This window comes from Schistocerca serialis, chromosome 12, assembly GCF_023864345.2.
Source record: "Schistocerca serialis cubense isolate TAMUIC-IGC-003099 chromosome 12, iqSchSeri2.2, whole genome shotgun sequence".
Lineage (NCBI taxonomy): Eukaryota > Metazoa > Arthropoda > Insecta > Orthoptera > Acrididae > Schistocerca > Schistocerca serialis.
This window is the reverse complement of record NC_064649.1, coordinates 11819326-11836919: the sequence shown is the minus strand read 5'-3', so window position 1 is coordinate 11836919 and position 17594 is coordinate 11819326. Positions and strand designations below refer to the sequence as shown.

Genomic DNA, 17594 nt, shown 5'->3' with positions numbered 1-17594 from the left:
GAGATAGAGAAGATCCAACGGAGAGCAGCGCGCTTCGTTACAGGATCATTTAGTAATTGTGAAAGCGTTACAGAGATGATAGATAAACTCCAGTTGAAGACCCTGCAGGAGAGACGCTCAGTAGCTCGGTACGGGCTTTTGTCGAAGTTACGAGAACATACCTTCATCGAAGAGTCAAGCAGTATATTGCTCCCTCCTACGTACATCTCGCGAAGAGACCATGAGGATAAAATCAGAGAGATTAGGGCCCACACAGAGGCATACCGAGAATCTTTCTTTCCACGAACAATACGAGACTGGAAGAGAACCGATAGAGTTACTCAAGGTACCCTCCGCCACACACCGTCAGGTGGTTTGCGGAGTATGGATGTAGGTCTAGATTTGCCTACACTAGGTGCATATACCATCAACTTCAGAAAAAAAAAAACAGAACACCTTGAACGACTAGACCTAGGACGTTCATATTCAGAGGACAAGTATAGTATGTTCAGCAGAAATTACTAGCATTTCAGTCCCCTCCGCTCAGCATGACTCCCGTTGTCTAATCGCCACAGGGTACGCCACGGGCCCTGATAACTTGTTCGATATGTGATGGCATCGACGGCGAGAATGGTGTCCGGTTGTCATCCACGCTGCATTGACCTGGTTCCAAAGTTCACTGTGGTACTTGGGATTGGGTCACAGCGCGGCACCTCTCGTGTCACCATAGCCCACACGTTTTCGACTGGCGACAAGTTTGTTGATCTGGTGGACGACGGCAAAAGGCCTGGTATCCTGCGACACCAAGAAGGCACTCATTGCTGCAGCAACATGCGGTCGTGCATTGTCTTACTGGAAAATGGCGTCTGGCGTGTTGTGCAGAAAGGGTACGGCTACGGGTCGCAGGGTGTCATTCACGTAGTTCACACTGATCTCAAAGCCCTGGACACGCACCAACTGAGACTTCTGGTTGTACCCAACAGCACCTCACACCATAAGGCATCGATTCTATATGTCCTGTGTGAATGCAGTCACTGTCATTGTCTGCGGTGAACCAAAATGCGGCCACCAGTTTCAGACAAACAGAGCCTGGATTCGCCCAAAAGCACTGTCTGATGCCATTACTGTCCCCAGTGAAGTCGTTCCATACACCATTGCCGTCTACCATGTTTCTGCACATTCGTCAAAGGCTGGCGGAGAAGTGTACGATGCGCACGCAACCCGTACCGTAATAAACGGCGACGGACTGTCACCGCCGACAGTGTACGATACGCCGCACGGTCCCACTGTTGCGCCGGAGCCGAGGAGGCTGCAGACCTGTCCTGCAATGTCATTTGGATGAGGTGTCGGTCTTCTCTGGGGGGGGGGGGGGGGGGGGGCTGGGTGGTGCGACCTGAAACATCTCGTCGTGTACCAGGGCCTTCCGTCAACCATTCTGCACACCCCCGTTGCACAGCTGAAACACTTTGTCCCACACGAGCAGCAGTTTCCCGGATGGATGCATCACATCACCTCGTAGCAATAATGCGCGCTCTTTGAAACTCACTGATTTGACGGTACGGTTCGCGCATACGTCTGCGAGCCATCCCGCACGTGTGCTCAGGTCACACTGATCCATTACCTTCGGTTTATAGCAACCACGAAAGCCGCAGGCACGTTTTACCAGTGGGTGGTGTTCCGCCACGGTATCGAAAAATGGTTCAAATGACTCTGAGCACTATGGGACTTAACATCTGAGGCCATCAGTCCCCTAGACTTAGAAACTACTTAAGCCTAGCTAACGTAAGGACATCACACACAACCATGCCCGAGGCAGGATTCGAACCTGCGACCGTAGCAGACACGTGGTTCCGGACTCAAGCGCCTAGAACCGCTCGACCCAGCGGCGATATCGATGTTGACCGTGAACTCGCGGGCAGACATGGTTCAAATGCCAATCTCTTCTGCAGAACATTCTAAGGAACATGTCCTGTGAACATGGACGTCCTATCTCTTGTCGCTGATGGTGTTCCGTTTATTCTGTACACGACTGTAATATTCCTTGTAGTTGTGGACTGGTTTATATTGCAGTCACGAAAATAAGTGTTAACACCTGTCTGGTTGAACACAAGAGGAATTGCCACATGGGACATACGGATAAATCGGCCATAACGGAAAATGTTTACATCATAACAATTTTAACACAAAGGAGGCAAGTGTTAAATTAGATAAAATTTGGTTGTGTTGGACCGTAAGAACAGTCATCAGTTACTTTCAATCGAGAATGTTGGCATCACCGGTGATCACTTACTTTCAATTGAGAACGTTGGCATCACGAGAGACAATCTATAGCCGACGTCTTCTGACGGACTGTGTTGTCCTCTATATCGCCTATACACTGTATGTACGAGGGCCACTCCAAAAGAAATGCACACTATTTTTGTAAAAATACTGTTTTCATTCTGCATGTGTGAAAGTTTTACAGTGCGTAGATACATCCTCCCCGCTTGTTTTCAAACTTAGTTCAACCTGTTCCCGTGAGTGGCGCCGTCACAGCATGTCTTCAAGATGGCTGCTACATTTGACGTTCGTCAGAAGCAATGTGCTGCCATAGAATTCCTGTGCTGTGAAAACAAGACAGTGGGAAACATCCACAAGAGGTTGAAAAAGTTTTATGGAGATGCTGCTGTCGATCGCAGTGCAGTTAGTTGGTGGGCAAGCAGGTTACGTGATGAAAGCGGGCACGGCAATATTGAGGATTGTCCTCGCAGCGGCAGGCCTCGTACTGCACACACTCCAATGTGCAGAGAGTTAACGAATTGGTGACTGCTGACAGACGCATCACAGTGAACGAATTGTCACGCTACGTTGGGATAGCGGAAGGAAGTGTTTGCAGAATACTGAAAGTGTTGGTGTTAAAAAAGGTTTGTGCCAGGTGGGTTCCCAGGATGTTGACAATGGCTCACAAAGAAACAAGAAAAACGGTATGCAACGAACTTTTGGAACAATACGAGAATGGTGGAGATGATTTTCTTGGAAGAATTGTGACAGGTGATGAAACATGACTCCATCATTTTTCACCAGAGACGAAGAGGCAATCAATACAGTTGCATCATGCAAATTCACCCAAGAAAAAAAAAATTTACATCTTCTGCTGGAAAAGTTATGGCTACGGTGTTTTTCTATTCCGAAGGACTCTTGCTTGTGGACATCATGCCAAGTGGAACCACCATAAATTCTGATGCGTATGTGACGATACTGAAGAAACTTCAAGCTCGACTGAGTCGTGTTCGAACACATCGGCAAAATCAGGATGTTTTGCTGTTGCACGACAATGCAGGGCCACATATCAGTCAAAAAACCATGGAAGCGATCACAAAACTCGGATGGACAACACTGAACACCTGGCTCCATGTGACTGTCGTCTCTTTGAGAAACTGAAAGACTCTCTTCGTGGAACAAGGTTTGAAGATGATGACTCCCTTGTGCACGCTGCCAAACAGTGGCTCCAACAGGTTGGTCCAGAATTTTACCGTGCGGGTGTACAGGCGCTGGTTTCAAGATGGGGTAAGGCAGTTGAGAGGGATGGAAATTATGTGGAGAAATTAAAATATTGTTCCTAAAGGATGTATCTACACACTGTAAAACTTCAAAACATATAAAATAAAAAATGTATTTAAAAACAAATAGTGTGCATTTCTTTTGGAGTGGCCTTCGTATATACGACGCTCCCTTGAGTTGGAGCAGTTCGCCGCTTTGTCTCTGATGATGTTTCTTGCAGTGGGAGACGAAACGTTAGGAAGACGTTTTGTACATCGACCACAGCCTATCAGCTCGGCAGTTTCGAGTGAAGCTGCACGGGTGTTCAACCATATCTTGGTAACAATACAAGGTGGTGAAAAGAATTGCAACTTACTTTAAATGTTTAGGAATCTAAAACTGTGCACGTCATAAAATGCTGAAAACTTAGTATTTTAAGAATTCAATATATGCGAGTTACCAATGGATTCAGTAAACTCATAAAAACATGTAGGTGTAACGCCTTGAAAGGAGATGACATAGGATGATCACGTGGGCCCAGTCATTGGTAAAGCAAGTGATGGACTTCGGTTCATTGTCATGATCCTAGGAATAAGTCTGCAAAGTAGTGTGCATACAAAACACTCGCAGAAATCAGGCTGGAATATTGCCCAAGTGTATGTGAGCTCACTGTTCGGGTGCCCACTGGTCTTGTGACACGTTTGATGCGACTCACCATGACTCCCTCTCCTTCATCTCACGGCAGCACTTACGTACCATACTGCTGCTTACCATATCAAACAGGTACAACAGGTGATACTAAACGCATCTGGCCATAGGTTTGAGTTGTAGGTGAGCGTCATGGGACTGCTGAAAAACCAGAAGCAAGAGCTTCAAAGTACAAAAGTGCTCCGAGACCCATTTCATTCCCGGCCTAGGTGCAACTACGGAGACAGATTCACCTAACAACTGTAAACAAGAGATGTATGTGTGTGTACAACCAGTCACATACGAGCAGGGAGCGTTAAGTAGTGGACGTGCGGACGCAATGGGTCAACGATGCTACGTTACAAAAGTTAATGGAGCCATACCTCTATACCATGTGCTCAAGACATTCTCTAGACTGTTCTGCAGTAGAGACAAGCGTATTCAAAAGTTCGTCCCTGGTGAAAGCAACTAGCCACGGATGTCTGCTGCGATTTGACTGAAATGCGAGTGGTTCTTTTCTGGAAAAAATCATCACGGGTGGCCAGACCTGGTGTTATCAATACTACTACTATAAAACGATAAAGTACAGAAATTCACGTAAATGGTCATCGCTTCAACCGACTTTAGAGCCAATGCGACGCGTGAATTGAACAACATTCTAAAAGAGGATTTTTCTTACACCTTCACAAGGTTGTATCGATATCACGTGAGTTCTATTGAAGTGGGGGATAAGAACGTAGAACTTCTAAAGCATTAAAAGCTCCATCACAACGTTTCTACTTTTTACTGACGCGACGTCGAAACTTTTTAGACTGACGAGGCAAACGTCAGCAGTTCGATTACCATCACGGGTAGTTACAAAATACCACTGGTGCAAGCTGAAACATCGATATTTCAATATCGACACTGAAGCGCTTCATACATCGTAGCCGGCCGGAGTGGCGTGGCGATTCTAGGCGCTTCAGTCTGGAACCGTGAGACCGTTACGGTCGCAGGTTCGAATCCTGCCTCGGGAATGGATGTGTGTGATGTCCTTAGGTTAGATAAGTTTAAGTAGTTCTAAGTTCTAGGGCACTGATGACCTCCGCCGTTAAGTCCCATAGTGCCTAGAGCCATTTGAACCATACATGTAACATCGTGCTACACAGAAAGTATGGATCTCTGATAATGGCAGAAAAACCATGCTACTAGTTGCCACTGACAATAAACTTATCGTCAGTTAAACGAATGGTTTACTGAACATTTCCGGTGCTTAACATTTGCAGTTTTTCAGTCGTGGCCAACAGAGTGTGAGTGGTGGGGGGCGGGGGGGGGGGGGGGTTTGGCAATATTTTTGAAATAAGCAAAGCAGAAACACTACTGTTGTCATAGCTCATAGTCGACTAATGTCTTTCACTGTTCATCCAGTCGATGATTTCGTGGTGCTGGGTAGTGTGTACCATTACTGTTCTGTAGTTTTTTTAATTGCTCAAACTAACTTTCCGAACTGTATCAGCACATTTAACGTTAATGATACGAAATATTACAGCTGATCCACACAAATACAACTATGTATAGAAAGGAAAGGAACATATCCAAAAGTAAGATTTTTCAGATGATTGTGTTCGGTCTTTCCTTGGATAATTTTACCCTTTTCTTTCGTTACTTTGAATGATAATTGTTACGAATAATAAAACTTTGAATATTCTTTCATTTTCAGGTGATCTGTGTTAACACTGAAGGTGTTTACAAAGTGACTCGGCATTGGAGGAACGTCATATCAGCCAATGTGGGATGGCATCAAGTTTTTAATAATTTGCCGGCCACTTTGACCGAGCGTTCTAGGCGCTTCAGTCCGGGACCGGGCGACTACTACGGTCGCAGGTTCGAATCCTGCCACGGGCATGGATGTGTGTAATGTTCTCAGGTTAGTTACGTTTAAGTAGTTCTAAGTCTAGGGGACTGATGACCTCAGGTGTTAAGTCCCATAGTGCTCAGAGCCATTTGAACCATTTTTTAATAATTATTTTATTTTTAACACTTATGTTATTATCAAAGGTATTTCAAAAACGGAAAGAGAATTTCGCGTTATGTTAAATGTGACCTCAGCAATAAGAAAAAAATTATATCTGGATCATTACTGGAACTACCAACAGATAAGAAAGAAAGGATTAAGCTATAGGCAAGAAGTCGTGGGCTAAGTAATCTTAATCATTACTGTATTTATTCATTAACAAACACAATAGTAGTCGTTTTTCGGTGTCGATTTCTATGCCATTCTATAAATTCATCATTTAACATTGATATCAAAAATATTGAGATTTTGAGTTCGAATGTTATTGTGATGCAAATAATAAAACACCTCACCAGTGATGTATTTTTTCATCTTTAGCACGACACGTTTCAAAGAATATGTTCTCATTATGAAGTGCATTTGTTTACATATGTATTCTGTCTGATGTCTGTATGTGTGTTTCACTCCCTCTATTGCAGTGTACACTGGTACGACAAACGTCACGGGTTAACGACATGCGCATATACAGGAGGCGGTAGTGTCATTTGTACTCAGGTGATTCATGCGAAAACGTTTTCGACGTGATTGTGGCCGCACAGTGGGAATTAACAGATTTTGAACGCGAAATGGTAATAGGAGCTACTTGTACAGAACATTCCATTTCGGAAGAAGTTTGTGAATTCGATATTCCGAGACCCACAGTGACAAGAGTGTGGCGAGAGTACCACGTTTCAGGCGTCACTTCCCACCACGGACTACGCAGAGGCCGACGGGCGGCCTTCACTTAACGACCGTGAGCAGCGACATTACTGTGGAGCTGTCAGTGCTAACAGACAAGCAACACTGCGTGAAATAACCGCAGAAGTCAGTCTCCGTTAGGACAGTGAGGCGGGCGGAATCTGGTGCTAATGGGCTGTGGCAGCAGACGACCTAAACGAGCGCCTCTGCCAACAGCGCGACATCGCCTGCACCGCCTCTCCTGAGCTCGTGACCGTATCGGTTGGACGCAAGACGACTGGAAGACCCGTGACCTGGTGACATGGGTCCCAATTTCAGTTGGTAAGAGCTGACGGTAGGGTTCGAGTGTTAAATGATGAATTTATAGGATGGCATAGAAATCGACACCGAAAAACCACTAATATTGCGTTTATTAATGAAAAAATACAATAATAATTAAGATTACGTAGCCCACGACTCTCTGCCTATAAAAAGAAAGCAGTCCGTCTTCAGGCCACAAGTGGCCCATCGGGACCATACGACCGCCGTGTCACCCTCAGTTGAGGATGTGGTCAGCACACCGCTCTCCCAGTCGTTATGATGGTTTTCTTTGACTGGAGCCGCTACTTTTCGGTCGAGTAGCTCCTCAATTGGCATCACGAGGTTGAGTGCACCCCGAAAAATGGCAACAGCTAATGGCGGCCAGGATGGACACCCTTCCAAGTGCCGGCCACGCCCGACGGCGCTTAACTTCGGTGATCTCACGGGAACCGGTGTATCCACTGCGGTAAGACCGTTGCCACTCTGCCTATAGATTAATGCTTTCTCTCTTACCTGTTGGTAGTTCCAGTGATGATCCAGGTACAATTTTTTTTTATCTCATTGCTGAGGTCACATTTAAAATAACGCTAAATTCTCTTCCGTTTTTGAAATACCTTCGATAATATGATAACTGTTAAAAATAAGAAAGTAAATTATTAAAAACTTGATGCCATCCCACATTGGCTAATATGACGTTCCTCCATCGCCGCGTCACTTTGTAAACACCTTCAGTGTTAACACAGATCACCTGAAAATGAAAGAATATTCAAAAGTTTTATTATTCGTAACAATTATCATTCAAAGTAACGAACTGAAAGGGCAAAATTATCCAAGGAAAGCCCGAACGCAATCATCTGAAAAATCGAACTTTTGGATATGTTCCTTTCCTTTCTATAAATAATTATATTTGTGTGGATCAGCTGTAATATTTCGTATCATTACCGTTAAATGTGCTGACACAGTTCGGAAAATTATTTTGAGCAATTAAAAAAACTTCAGAACAGTAATGGTACACACTACCCAGCACCACGAAATCATCGACTGGATGAACAGTGAAAGACATCAGTCGATTATCAGCTATGACAGCAGCCAGTGTTTGCTCCCCCCCCCCTGCACACACACACACACACACACACACACACACACACACACACACTCTGCTGGCCAGGACTGAAAAACTGCAGATCTTATGCACCGGTGTTGTTGTAGGACATATTCAGTAAACCATTCGTTTCACTGACGATAAATTTATTGGCAGTGGCAACCACTAGGATGGTTTTTTCTGCCATTACCAGAGGTCCGTACTTTTTGTGTAGCCGTGGAGCCAGGTAATCGACAAGGCACTGTGCAAGCTGATGGACGCTCCATAATGGTATGAGCTGCGTTTATGTGGAATCGCCTGGATCCTCTGGTCCAACTGAACCGATCGTTGACTGGAAACGGTTATTTTCAGCTACCTGGACACCATTTGCCGCCAAACAGCGATGGAATTTTCATGGGTGACAAAGCGCCATGTTGTTGTTGTTGTAGTCTTCAGTCCTGAGACTGGTTTGATGCAGCTCTCCATGCTGCTCTATCCTGTGCAAGCTTCTTCATCTCCCAGTACTTACTGCAACCTACATCCTTCTGGATCTGCTTAATGTATTCATCTCTTGGTCTCCCTCTACGATTTTTACACTCCACGCTGCCCTCCAATGTTAAATTTCTGATCCCTTGATGTCTCAGAACATGTCCTACCAACCGATCCCTTCTTCTTGTCAAGTTGTGCCACAAACTCCTCTTCTCTCCAATTCTATTCAATACCTCCTCATTAGTTATGTGATCTACCTATCTAATCTTCAACATTATTCTGTAGCACCACATTTCGAAAGCTTCTATTCTCTTCTTGTCCAAATTATTTATCGTCCATGTTTCACTTCCATACAAATACTTTCAGAAACGACTTCCTGACACTTAAATCTATACTCGGTGTTAACAAATTTCTGTTCCTCAGAAACAGTTTCCTTCCCATTGCCAGTCTACATTTTATATCCCCTCTACTTCGACCATCATCAGGTATTTTGCTCCCCAAATAGCAAAACTCCTTTACTACTTTAAGTGATTTCCTAATCTAATTCCCTCAGCATCATCCGACTTAATTCGACTACATTCCATTATCCTCGTTTTGCTTTTGTTGATCTTCATCTTATATCCTCCATTCAAGACACTGTTCATTCCGTTCAACTGCTCTTCCAAGTCGTTTGCTGTCTCTAACAGAATTACAATGTCATCGGCGAACCTCAAAGTTTTTATTTCTTCTCCATGGATTTTAATACCTATTCTGAATTTTTGTTTTGTTTCCTTCACTGCATGCTCAATATACAGATTGAATAACATCGGGGAGAGGCTACAACCCTGTGCGCCGTGTTACCAGACCATAATTATTGTTCATGATGGGTTTGAAGAACGTTGTGGACAATTCACGTGAATGATCTCGTCAACCAGATCGCTCAACATCAATCCCATCCAACATTTATGGGACATAATCAAGAGGCCAATTCACGTACAAGCCAACGGCCTTACCACAGTGGTGTCGCTGGTTCCCGTGAGATCAACGAAGTTAAGCGCTGTGCTAGCACTCGGCTGGGTGACCATCCAGTCTGCCGGGCGCTGTTGGCAAGCGGGGAGCACTCAGCCCTTGTGAGGCAAACTGACGAGCTACTTGATTGAGAAGTAGCGGCTCCGGTCTCATACAGCTGGAAGAGTCCCTCCATATCCGCATCCAGTGACGTCTGTGGTCTGAGGATCTCAGCGACCGGTCGGTACCAACGGAGAAGTTCCGTCCCCGCCGCAGCTGCAGTGGTCCACAACCCCACGACGACTACCGCAGTCCACTTCACCCCTCCGTCACCCCACACCGAACCCAGGGTTATTGTGCGGTTCGGCCCCCAGTGGACACCCCAGGGAACGTCTCACACCAGACGAGTGTAACCCCTATGTTAGCGTGGTAGGGTAATGGTGGTGTACGCACACGTGGAGAACTTGTTTGCGCAACAATCGCCGACATAGCGTAACTCAGGCGGAATAAGGGGAACCAACCCGCATTCGCCGAGGCAAATGGAAAACCGCCTAAAAACCGTCCACAGACTGGCCGGTTCACCGGACCTCGACACAAACCCGCCGGGCGGTTCGTGCCGGGGACCAGGCGCTCCTTCCCGCCCGGAAAGCCGTGCGTTTGACCGCACGGCCAACCGAGCGGGCAGTTTTGAGTTTAGTTTTTAGTCCGTGCACAAACGCCTGCATCGGCAGCACTTCCTCATTTCTGGGCGGCTGTAGACCCAAAATGGCTCAACATTTCTGCAGGGGGCTTCCAACGACCTGTCCACACCACGTCGAGTTGCTGCACTACACCTCCCTAAAATGGGTCAGACGCAATGCTAGCGGGTGCCCCGTGGCTTTTGGCACCTCAGTCTGTGTACAGTAACGTCGGTCGTGCCTTACCTGTGTCAGGGTGACGGTCCCTGTATCGTAGTCCCTGGTGACGTTGACCAGTGGGTAGCCCGCCGTGTTTATCCACGGCCTGAGCGCCTCGCTGAAGCTCTTGCCGTCGGGCAGCAGAGGCTGGGGGTCGGCGTCGGCCAGCGCCTCCTCCAGGCCGGCCAGCAGGAGCTCGTCTGAACCCTCGCTCAAGGCGCTGCATCAAAACAGGTTGGTTGGTTGGTTGGTCGGTTGTTTTGGGGGAAGAGACCAAACAGCGAGGTTATCGCTCTCATAGGAGTAGGGAGGGATGGGGAAGGAAGTCGGCCGTGCCGTTTCAAAGGAACCATCCCGGCATTTGCCTGGAGCGATTTAGGGAAATCACGGAAAACCTAAATCAGGATGGCCGGACGCGGGATTGAACCGTCGTCCTCCCGAATGCGTGTCCAGTGTGCTAACCACTGCGCCACCTCGCTCGGTCAAAACAGGCACTGTGACACATCACCCCTGTTACTTTGTCTGTGTAAACGTCTCATCCATCAAGGCATTTGTAGTAGTAGTAGTGTTGTGACATTATTGTTCATATTTTTTTTAAAAAATTTGTAAATATTTTATTGAAACTGTTAAAGCAGAAGTAGAGACATCTTATTTGAAGTGAAATCGGTACTGAAACTCTTTGATAAGATTAAAATGAATGTACATATTAAGAAAAAGGGTGTAATATTTAGTTTTAAATATTGTAAAGATATCCCTTTGTTATAATTATTAAATGTAAAAGGGTGCTATAATGTAATTACGTATGTACTAGTTACTGGCACTCAGTTACTGTATGAGGTATGTGTAGTATAAAAGATGGTGTAGTTCCGTTAGGAACAGAAAGCTGTCTAAGCGTAGGAAAAGGTGGGAGCGGGAAAGTATGGCGCGCTTTGGCGGGCGCGAAGAAAGTCAGTCGGTGGCCAGTGACCTTAGAGGCAGCACGTACAGCGCCAGCATAGTGTGGAGTGCGCCATATTGTTGCATCTTGCCTCGGTTGGAAACTGCAGTTTATCACGGCCTGGTATGGGGAGGAAAACGGGATATTGATTATAAGATGGATCATCGCTATGAAGAGGAAATAAGTCCGACGTGCTTCCATTCTGGAAACATCCCCTAGGCTGTGGCTAAGCCATGTCTCCGCAATATCCTTTCTTTCAAGAGTGCTAGTTCTGTAGGGTTCGCAGGAGAGTTTCTGTAAAGTTTGGAAGGTAGGAGGCGAGGTACTGGCAGAAGTAAAGCTGTGACGACGGGGCGTGAGTCGTGCTTGGGTAGCTCAGTTGGTAGAGCACTTGCCCGCGAAAGGCAATGGTCCCGAGTTCGAGTCTCGGTCTGGCACACAGTTTTAATCTGCCAGGAAGTTTTAAGTCCGACATGGGTAACTGCTCTTGGCCGTTTAGGTATTAATGCAGTTGTTGCCACCGGCGCCACCGCCGCTGATGACAGCTTACAGGGTGCGACATTTCAGCTGTGTATCATAGTGTGCGCCAGGAAGTTGAAATGTGCTTTAAGAATAATAACCACCATCCAAATTAACAATTGTGTCCACCTGGTAATTTATCCCGCTCATGAACCAAGCAGTATCCTAACCTGGTACATGAAAATTCCGAGTGACCTGTATTCAGCCAAGACTGTGAAATCTTTAATATATTGTTGGCAAATCAGTGATTAATCAGTGAAATAATTGATGTAAATAATAACTGAGAATTTCATAATTAACGTTGCTATTATTTTCTGTGTTAAAACGATCACGTAAGGTTATGCGAGATTCAGAGACCACATTAGATAAATTGTTTACTGCTTTCACAATACGTATTAATGAAAGGAAATACTAAGTTGATGATTAATGGTGATAAATAGTACAGTTTATAGTGAATCAATGAAATGTTGAGTACCAAATATGTTGATGTAGAAACCCCCCCCCCCCCCCCCCCCGTCCAAATTTACTTTTGCTTTCATGAAATCAGTCTGTTTGCTTAAGCAATTGGGTACTGTAGTTTTGTTTCGAGCGGCTAAACTTTTCTTGTATTGCTGAACCATCTTTTATCTAAATCTAAAGTGAAGTCTGTTAGGTAAGCAGGGAGTTGCAATCTTTCTCACCTTCATTACGTGTGACTAATTAGACTGGCGAATAATAGTGTACCACCAACCATATATATTGTTATCGATGCAGAATAGTAGTCTAACTACTGTTATTTGCCATACCTCTCAACTAATGACTTATTTGAAGAAACGAGTTAAAGTCTGATGCTTATTCCTTACGTTAACACACACGGTTTTTACACTTGTTTTTGTGGTTTTGCTATCCAGATAGGTAACTGTATTTCTGTTTGTTACATTGCTTATTATTACATTTGGCTTTGCATGACAGTATGTTTTGTAAACCAATTCAGAGAATACATAATACATGCAAGTATTACATCTGGTTTTACAATCAGGATGGTAAATAACGCACACAAGTCAAAAGGAGGAATATTACAGTATGAGGGGCGTTCAATAGGGAATGCAACATATTTTTTTCTCTCGGACAATTTAGGTTGAAAAACGTATAATTTGTTGTGTGGCATCGTGGAGTATTCCCGTTTTAGTCCCTGTACTTTCATGAAGTTCTGATGGGTGGCGCCACTGTATGTAGCCTTCAAAATGGCTTCTGTGACGGAGGTGCTTTCCAAGCAAAGAGCTATCATTGAGTCTCTTTTGGCGCACAACCAGAGCATCGCAGATATTCAGAGGCGCTTACAGAATGTCAGTGCTCTGGAAAAGAACAAAAGCACGGTGAGTCGTGGGGCGAGGCAGCTGGCATCATCACAATAAGGTCGCACGAACACAGCCGTTCTGCCGCGTTCCAGTTGTCCTGCAGTGGTGGAAAGTGCGGACACTGTCATTCGACGGATCAGAATTGAACACCTCCCTGCTCAATACATCTCTCTTGGTAGTGATGACACACTCTTCCACCGGTTGGGGTACCCAGAGGTATGTGCACGCTGGGTTCATCGCAGAAGGCCATAAACAGCCTTGGTCCAATGAAGGATGCACTGCAGAAGAAACAGTACATGGATGATTGAGAGCTTACTGGTGCAACAAGTGGTTGGTTCTGATGTCGACCATCTGATGACATCATGCAGGCATATAGACCTTCCCAGAAAGGTGAAGTAAGGCCGTCACATTGATGGCAAACTGCGTTGAGGAATTGGTTTTTGTAGCCGAAAGAGGGGAGGGGGGAGGGATAGTGCAGTATTGCAGTCCTGCATAAAACCAACCTGCTTGCAGAAAAAAAGTGTGCCATTACATATTGAACGCCCATCGTCGTAGTAGTAGTGGGTGACAAAAACAAAGTGATTGACGGTGGAACAGGAGATGGAGAAATGTTGTCGGTACACTGCTATCGCCGGCCGCGGTGGTCTCGCGGTTCTAGGCGCGCAGTCCGGAACCGTGCGACTGCTATGGTCGCAGGTACGAATCCTGCCTCGGGCATGGATGTGTGTGATGTCCTTAGGTTAGTTAGGTTTAAGTAGTTCTAAGTTCTAGGGAACTGATGACCACAGCAGTTGAGTCCCATAGTGCTCGAGCCATTTGAACCATTTTACACTGCTATCTGCCTGCCCTGTAGGGATGCGGAAGCAACAGCTTTGCAATTCAGTACCGAATTCTTTCGTACGTTGACCCTTAACCGGCAGTAATTAATTGCACAATCAAAGAGAGTTATCACATTTCTGTACTTTTGAGGTACTAGCTGCAGTATTTTGCGTATTATAAAAAAAAGAGCAAAAAGAAAGAAAACACATGACGAAAGTGAATCACAACAGGTACGTTTACAAACACAGTGCGACCTATACCATTCTCTGATAGGTTGTTGATATGGTAGCTCTTCTGTAAACAACTAATCATCTGCCACCTTGTTCATCATCATCTTCGTTTTCCCTCTATCCAAAATCTAGTCGGGTTGGGATATCAATGGTACTTCGCACTTTACTCGGTCTTTCCACCCTTCTTCTTCCACAATTTGGTTCCGTAGCAGATTCCTCCTCCTTAACTCATCTTTATTGTGTTCATCCATCTTGTTATCGGTCTTCCACTTGGGCTCTTGCCCTCAGTCTTGAACTCCATCATTTTTCTTGGTATTCTACTCTCCCATCCTCTTCACATACCCAAACCATTTTAATCTATTCTTTTAAATTTTCTTAGTCAACTTCTCCACTCCAGTTTCCTTCCTACAATCTTCATTTTACATTCTGTCTCTCCTCCTCTTCCCTAGCATACTTCTCAGAAACTTCATTTCAGTGGATCGTATCCTACTCTCCTCTAGTCATAGTCCAAGTCTCTGAGCCGTAAATTACGAGATTATAGATGTGAAGTAAGTCTTGTATAGCACCAGCGTGCACTTCATTGGCACTTCCCTTCCTCACACCAAGCCCCTCACACACTGGTAAAACGTACTACTCTGTTGAATTCTTTTGCCAATTTCTGCCTCCAAACATGCATTCCCCATTAATACACTTCACAGATATTTAAAGTCGTCCACTATTTCAATATCCCATCCCTTAATATGAATTTGTCCCTTATCCTCTCTATCCGCTCTGGTTACCACCATGGTCTTGCTTTTCTCCACACTAAATTTCTTTCCATATTTCTCGACCTTATCATTTAAGATATCTATTTGTTTTGTACCTCCTTACTGCTTGTTCCCCACACCACAATATCATCAGCAAATAGTAACAGAATCATCTCCCTTCCTCTAAGGGCTTCTTTCGTCTCTTTGACTATTTCATCCATCACCATTGTAAATAGTAGTGGTGATATCACAGTTCCTTGTCTTAGTCCCGTAACATACTTAAACCATTCAGTTCTTCCAACTGGTCTCTGCACACAAGTAGAGCTTTTTTCATCCATTGCCTGGATGACTTCAAGTGTTTGCTTTCCAACTCTCTTTTCCCTGGGAACACTGCCATATGCTTTCGCTAGGTCGAGAAATGTCATCACCAGATCTTCCCCACTCTCCCAATGTCTTTCCATCAACTGTCTCATACGAAAGATTGGGTCCACTGTTGATCTACCATGTCGAAAGCCATACTGAACTTACCAAAAAACAGTCAAATGATATTCCACGGTCTTGGTATTTAATGTTCAATGAAGTTTTAAGTTAATACAGTAACATGTTAATTATTTACCCAGTACCGTTCCTACTCTACAATTTAGCTCTACTTGTAACAATTAACAAAGGTTTTTTTTCTTTTTTTTCAGCTGTAACGTAAACCAGTACTGACCATTTGAAAATGTTAAACATTTGGCACAAGCACGGAAATATTAATCAGACAAGGTGTTCATGGTGTAACACTCTTCATTTCCGCAACTCCAGTACGTAGCAGTGGGCCACATGTACTCATACCCTTTGATGTAGTCTAGGCCTCATTTCAGTGATACAGAATCCCAAAACACTTTTCCTTGCATCAGGTGTTGTTCCTTTAACGAAAACGCGATTTTCACCACATAGCAGTTGAATTAATGGCCACTGTATGACACAAGATAGACACAGAATGTAAACATGGTACTTACTTTGCCTTGAGATACCGACTAAGTCCATCGTAGAACACATCTGTTCCCAAGGCGTGCTGCATCATACGGATCACTGAGCCACCTACAAAGAAACGATACACAGTGCTTAGATCTCGTACACTCACTGTTTGTTTCCGAGTCCGACAAAAGTTGGTAAAGGCGTTTAGGCAGATCTCGACACAGTTGAGAAAACGCGCTATTGCCAAAACGTTATTTGGAGGAAAGAAGGAGTGCTCCAGCATACGTAGAAGTTCACTATATGTTGCTTACGCAACATGGATGGTACAGTGATTCGGAGCGCAATGTGAGCTGAGTACATAGACATACATAATGTGACATTTACTTACTAATAAATCTACCCAAGGGAAACACTTCGACTTTGATCAGCTTTGAATATGTTGTATTGAAATGAAAGACAGATATTTTTTACACGTACCCATGTAGTCATTAAAGGAGGTGAAACACTCCCACTCAAAAAAGAATTTTTCTCGAAGTACATCCCCTACTATTTTGTTTTTGATTTCGACATTTGACTAACATCAAAACGTATAGCATCGCTATTATGAAATTCAAACGTATAAGATGAAGTGGTATACCAAAGATGCATTGTGCATTTGTCAGAAATAAGGGAGAAGTATATATATATATATATATTACGTTACTCCGCGGCAGACCGTCAATGCACAGTATTACTCTTCGTTTTTGGAGCATCACCTGCGACCAGCTTTGCGAAAGAAGCGGCGACACTTTCTGCGCAACCCACCCGTCATTTTGCACGACAATTCGCGGGCGCATACAGCGCAAGCTGTGGCTGCTCTGTTCGTCGATGGGACTGTGAAGTAGTGTGCCATCCGGCATACTCTCCGGACTTAAGGGACTTAGGTCCTTGTGACTTTGATTTGATTCCGAAGATGAAGGAACCACTTCGTGGCATTCACTTCAAAACTGTTCCGATGATTCGACAGGCCGTAGACCGCTCCATTCGCACCATCATCAATAGAACAGGCTCTGCTAACGGTATACTACGCCTTTCACATCGCTGGCAACGGCTTCTACACAACGCTGATGACTACTCTGAAGGACAGCAACAGGTGCAAACATGTAACTCTTTTGTATCGGTTGTGAATAAATAGTTGCCACTATTTAAGTCCCAGGCCTCGTGTATATAGGGTGTTGTTGTTGTCGTCTTCAGTCCTGAGACTGGTTTGATGCAGCTCTCCATGCTACTCTATCCTGTGCAAGCTTCTTCATCTCCCAGTACCTACTGCAACCTACATCCTTCTGAATCTGCTTAGTGTATTCATCTCTTGGTCTCCCTCTACGATTTTTACCCTCC

The 17594-nt window shown here is 44.8% G+C and overlaps 1 protein-coding gene across 1 annotated transcript in view; it reads right to left on the bottom strand.

Moving 5' to 3' along the window:
- Positions 1 to 17594, bottom strand: part of LOC126428348 (aminopeptidase N-like) — a 173594-nt gene that overhangs the window by 25459 nt on the left and 130541 nt on the right. The window contains exons 9-10 of the mRNA XM_050090280.1: positions 16259 to 16340; positions 10697 to 10889 (exon numbers count right to left, since the gene is read on the bottom strand). Coding sequence (XP_049946237.1) covers positions 10697 to 10889; positions 16259 to 16340 — 275 coding nt within the window. The remainder of the gene's footprint in view (positions 1 to 10696; positions 10890 to 16258; positions 16341 to 17594) is intronic.